Source organism: Solanum lycopersicum, chromosome 1 (assembly GCF_036512215.1).
Source record: "Solanum lycopersicum chromosome 1, SLM_r2.1".
NCBI lineage: Eukaryota > Viridiplantae > Streptophyta > Magnoliopsida > Solanales > Solanaceae > Solanum > Solanum lycopersicum.
Genome location: NC_090800.1, coordinates 34,888,390 through 34,894,248, shown reverse-complemented (window position 1 = coordinate 34,894,248; position 5,859 = coordinate 34,888,390). Strand labels below are relative to the sequence as shown.

Genomic DNA, 5,859 nt, shown 5'->3' with positions numbered 1-5,859 from the left:
CTCATCACTTGATAAATCACAAATATTCATACTTGCTACTTGTTTACTTAAAAATATTTAATTCCTTTTATTATTTAAAACCCCCCTTCATATTACTTGTTTTCGGAAATGACTTGATTAAATATAAGTAACTGTAGGTTAAAACTAAGACTAAAACATTTTCCTTGTGGAATTGACTCAAACCTAATAGTTAGGTCTTTACTTGATACGACCACTTATACTTCTTTTCGAGAATTAAATTTGAGCATATCAAATTTTGGCACCGCTACAAGAGAAAGTGGTTTTTAGATTAACTTTAACCACATTACCAAAGTTTAGTCAAAAATTTCCTTATTTTACTTTTTCACATTGGTTCGCTACACTGATGTATTTAACGAGCTTATAGCCTTGGATGACAGGCCCCGAAATTCATTGAAATTTAATCGTGATGGTGATAGATCTCTGTGGATCGTGACAACAAGGCCACTCTGCCACTTACAATACCTCGTCGCGTATTTAAGTCGTCTGATCTCTCGCAGGTCTAGCTTTAGTTTATATTAAGTCCATGTAATCGAGGAGAACCAATACTTCCACTTGATCCTGAATTAAACCGCACACTTCTCTGAATGAATATGCAAAAAAATCCTTCTTATATCGATGATAAGATCAACTCTCACTTTTTCCTGCCTGTTGATTCTCAAAATCGAGTGGTTGTTGATAACCCTGGTGAAGATAATTCGAGGGGGACACCTCTTTTCCCACGCTCTCAAGAATACTATAGGGGAAATATTAATATCATTAACTTTTATGGTCCACTTGTCGTACCTCCTTTACTATAGGGTCATACTTTTGTGGTAACTAGTAGTCTGATGCAAATGCTCACAGCTAGAGGTTTGTTTGCACATGCTCATATCGCCAATGTGATTTCGGTGTGAAAGATTTATGTGGGGAGGCCTGAGTTTAATATGGACGTCATTGGGTTAAGAGTGTTCCCTCTCTCACTGATCGGAGAAGCTACAATATGGTTTACCGAGCTCCCTTATAACTTTATCTATACTTGGAATCAATTGAATGATGTGATTTTAGCATATTACTACATAGTTTCTAAGAAGTTAAACTACAAAGAAAGGGTGAACAACTTTGTGGCCATACAGGGAGAATCAGTCAGTAGTTCTTGGGATAGGTTCACCTCGTTCTTGAGAAGTGTCCCCAATCACCACATCGATAGCGGGTGGTTCTTATGGGTAGTGTCCATATGATGAGATCGCGGACAAGTTACAGAAAATATCCCAAAAAAATAAAGTTTGGAACACTAGGGAGTAAGACACTGGGCAAAGCACTTCAGCAGTGCAATCAGCACACAACACGCCATATATGAGAACATGAAAAAAAAGCTCAAATGAGAACTGAGATTTGGTTGGTGTTGAAACATGCCACTGGGTGCACAAAAGGTAAATACGGTGAATTACTTATATAAACCACCACCTCCGATTGATGAGTATTACTCTGAGGAGGACTCTTATGCAATAAATGAGCAGATGGGGGTTTCCGACAAAAATCCCACGGATACAATCAGGAGAATTCGTGCTAAGATAAAGGAAATTGAGGTAGGAACTATGATAATTACAACTGAGAGGGTCATTATGTATGAGATTGGAATTACAACTGCCACAACAACGTCAACTGGGATTCCTATGGTAACAAAAATGATAGTAGTCAGCCATATGTTCCACCTTAAAAGTAGGAAGTTGCTCCTAGGAATGGTGGAGGTAGTATGGCACGAGTTGAGGATATGTTGCAGAAATGATGAGGAGGTTTGATGCTAGTTATGAGCACACTAAAGAGTTGAGGAGTGACTTAACGAGTATTGGACAAAAAGTTGATGCACAAGCAATCTTGATCAAGCACCTTTAGTTGCCAATGGCCTTATTGTCTTCGACTGTGAACCCATTCCGACCAGGAACTCTTCCTAGCAATAATGTCCAAAGTCCAAAAAATGATGGACATTGTATGGAAGTCATAACTCGAGTTGGGAAGAAAACCATCGACCCACCGATACCGTTTGATATAGAAAATGAGATAAGAGGCTATGATGAGGTAGTGGAGGTTAGTGAGGAGTTAGGACACAAAACAGGGAATGAAGCTGAGGTGCCCTAAAAGGTGACCCTCATGCCTACACAACCACCTCCATCCTAGAGAGATTATTGAAAAAGACCGAGGATGTAAATACTGGTGTTTTATCGCTATGCTCAAATAGCTTTCCATCAATGTCCCTTTGGTAGAAGTTCTAGAACAAATTCCCGATTATTCCAAGTTCATGAAAGATATGGTCACTAAGAAAAGATCGGTCTGTTTTGAGGATGATGAAAGAATGCCGCATTGAATTGCTATTGCTATAAGGTCTCTAGTGCCAAAGAAGGAAAATTCAGGTGCCTTGACTACTTCATGTACAATCAGGTTATTACACTTTGCTAAAACATTATGTGATCTTGGGGGAAGCATAAATCTCATGCCTCTCTCTATTTACAAGAAGTTGGGTATGGGTGACCCAATGCCCACTTCTATGCGGCTATGGATTGCCTATCAAAAAGTGATGAGGCATATTGGGATACTCCACGATGTGTTTGTAAAGGTGGAGTCATTCATTTTTCTAGTCGATTTTGTGATTCTGGATTGTGAGGTTAATTATGAGGTGCCAATTACTTTTCAGAGGTTATTCCTTGCTATGAATAGAGCCTTGGTTGATATGGAGAAAGGAAAACTAAAATTTTATTAAACAATAAAGAAGTGACTTTCAACATTTGTAGGTCCATGAGGAAGAGTACTGTGATCCAATCAGTATCTGGCATATCTTAGAGGGTTGAAAAGTCATCTGAGGTACAAATAGAAGAGCCTCTTGGTGTAGAAGCACAAGTGGCACCGATCATGAATTATTATATTAATTATATTGAAGAGTATGGGTCATTATTTGCGGCACTTGATCGTGGTAATGTTCGGTTTCAACCAAAGAAGTTGGAGTTAGATATGAAGAATCGCGAGTCTCCACCCACGAAACCATCTATTGAGGATGATCCCAAGGTAGAACTTAAGGCTTTACCACCTCATCCGATGTATCTATTCTTGGGAAAAGGTGACACTTTGCTGGTAATTATTGCATCAGATTTGAAGGGGCATCAAGTTGAGAGTTTTGTGGAGGTGTTAAATAGGTTCAAATATCTATTTGGTGGACTATTGCATATTCGGATCCCTCCCAGTATTTTTTCACATAAAATCATACTCATGCCCGATAATAAACCAAGTATTGAGCACCATAGACGTTTAAATCCACCTATGAAAGAGGTGGTAAAAAGGAAATTATTAAGTGGTTTGATGTTGGAGTGATTTATCCAATCACTCATAGTAGTTGGGTATGCCCTATTCAGTATGTACATAATAAAGGGCAATGATTGAGGTCCCTATTGAGAAAAATGAGCTTGTTCCGATAAGATCGATAACTTGATGGAGGGTGTGTATGGATTACTGAAAACTAAATGCATCGATTGAGAAGGACCATTTTCCTATGCCCTTCATGGATCATATGTTGGATAGACATGAAGGAAAGGGGTGGTATTGTTTTCTTGATGGTTATTCAGATTATAATCAGATTTCTATTACACTTGATGATCATGAAAAAACCACTTTTTCTCTAAGCGAACGTCGTTTGGGTTATGTAATGCACCGGCCACGTTTCAGAGGTGTATGATGTCTATATTCTCTGATATGGTAGAGAATACTATTGAGGTGTTTATGGATGATTTTTTAGTGGCTGTTGACTCCTTTAAGCGATGTTTGAGTCATTTGTCCTAGGTTCTTAAGATGTGTGAAGATCGCAACCTTGTGCTAAATTGGGAAAAATACCACTTCATGGTGAAAGAAGGTATTGTGTTGGGTCATCGCATTTCAGAGAATGGTATAGAGGTTGATCAAGCAAAAGATGAGGTGATAGAGCGACTTTCTCCACCTTTCTCTGTAAAAGGTGTGAGAAGTTTTCTTTGGCATGCAGGCATTTCCCGAAGGGTCATCAAGGATTTATCAAAGAATGCACATCATTTGTGCAAGTTGCTTGAGAAAGAGTGTAACTTTTATTCTGATAAATCCTATCTTAAGGCATTTGATGCTTTGAAGGAAAAGTTAGTGTCTGCACCTATAATCATTTCTCCAGATTGGAGCAAGCCATTTTAGGTGATGTGTGATGCAAGTGGGGTTGATCTTGGTGTGGTATTGGGACAATGAAGGTACAAAATTCTTCATCCCATTTACTATGCTATTAAATCCCTTAATGAAGACCAAAAGATTTACAACCTGATTGAATAAGATCTACTTGTAGTAATCTTTGCTTTCGAAAAATTTATTCCTATTTATTTGGCAGGAGGGTTATAGTACATATTGATCATTCTGCTTAGAGATATTTGATGGCAAAGAAGGTTGCGAAATCGAGGTTGATTCGTTGGGTATTACTATTGCAAGAATTTGACTTTGAGGAGAAAGATAGAAAAGAGACCTAAAATCAAGTTGCTAATCACTTGTCCTGATTAGAAGATGAAGCAATGATGGAGTTAGGTGAGAAGTCTTAAATTGATGATACTTTCCCTCATGAGCTTGTACTGACTTCCTCCCAAGAATAAATTCCATGGTTCGCAGATTTTTGAAACTTTGCTGGCTACTAATATCGTCCCACCGAACATGTCATTTCATGAAAAGAAAAAGTTCATGCATGGTGTGAAAGAGTTCTTTTGGGATGATCCGTGCTAATATAGTAGTAGCGCCGATAGGCCTATTCGGCGGTGTGTGCTAGAAGTTGAGATGTTAAGTGTTATGGATGCATACCATTCTTCTCTGTAGGTGGGCATCATACTCGTATCCGGACTGCTCACATGATCTTTCAATGTGTCTACTATAAGACAACCATCCACAAAGTTGATTATTAGTTCTCTAAGGCATGTGATAGATGCCAAAGAGATGGTGGCATTTCGAGAAAGCAAGAGCTCCCTTTAAATACAGTTCTTGTGATTGAATTATTTGATGTGTGGGGAAATGATTTTATTTTCCCTTTTGTATGTTCTCATGGGATGAAGTACATTCTTGTGTAAGTCGATTATGTTTCGAAATGGGTAGAAGCTATCACACTTGCGAATAGTGAAGGGAAGAGTGTCACTGCGTTCTTGAAAAAGAAAATATTTTGTAAATTTGTCACCCCAAGGGCTGTTATCAGTGATAGGGAATCCCACTAGTGCAACAAGATGTTTAAGGGATTATAGGAAAATTATGGGGTTAGCCATAATGTGGCCAGTCTTTACCATGCTCAAACAAGTTGAAATGTTGAGGTGTCAAATAGGGTGATTAAGCAGATTTTGGCAAAAACGGTGAATGCTAGTAGAACGGATTGGTCAAAGAGGCTTGATGATTCTCTTTGGGCCTACAAGACAGCATACAAGACTTCTATAGGTATGTTCCCATACCAACATGTATATGGGAAGGCTTGTCACTTACCGGTTGAATTAGAGAATAAGACCATATGGGCAATAAAGAAGTTTAAAACGGATTGGAATGATGCTGCAGAACAGAGGTTAAACGGGTTGAATGAGCTAGATAAATTTCGCTTCGAGGCATATTAAAGTTAAACCCTCTACAAATAAAAGATGAGGAAGTACCATGACCATAAGATTGTGAAGCGCGATTTTTGGGTGGGAATTTGGTGCTTTGTGCTGGTTTTCGAGCAAACTCATGTCCAAATGGACTGGTCCCTATTTGATCACCCAACTTTTCCATCATGGGGTGGTTGGTTTGGAAAACAAGGAGGGTGTGAGGTCTGAGTAATCAAAGTTGACGGGCAGCGAATCA

The 5,859-nt window shown here is 38.8% G+C and overlaps 1 protein-coding gene across 1 annotated transcript; it reads left to right on the top strand.

Annotated features, from left to right (window-relative positions):
* The first annotated feature begins 1,409 nt into the window (after positions 1 to 1,409).
* On the top strand, positions 1,410 to 5,633 carry LOC138341873 (uncharacterized). The gene is made up of 6 exons (XM_069293919.1): positions 1,410 to 1,676; positions 1,894 to 2,127; positions 2,237 to 2,326; positions 2,836 to 3,123; positions 3,826 to 4,148; positions 5,354 to 5,633. The coding sequence occupies exons 1-6, from the start codon at positions 1,410 to 1,412 to the stop codon at positions 5,631 to 5,633; spliced, it is 1,482 nt and encodes a 493-aa protein (XP_069150020.1).
* Positions 5,634 to 5,859: the final 226 nt, after the last annotated feature.

Bases quoted from the DNA above. Each gene is read 5' to 3' on its own strand.
- LOC138341873 (XM_069293919.1), top strand. From the start codon at position 1,410: ATGCCACTGGGTGCACAAAAGGTAAATACGGTGAATTACTTATATAAA. The intron at 1,677-1,893 runs GTAACAAAAATG...AAGCACCTTTAG, and splicing joins CGTCAACTGGGATTCCTATG to TTGCCAATGGCCTTATTGTC. The intron at 2,128-2,236 runs GTGCCCTAAAAG...ATGCTCAAATAG, and splicing joins AAACAGGGAATGAAGCTGAG to CTTTCCATCAATGTCCCTTT.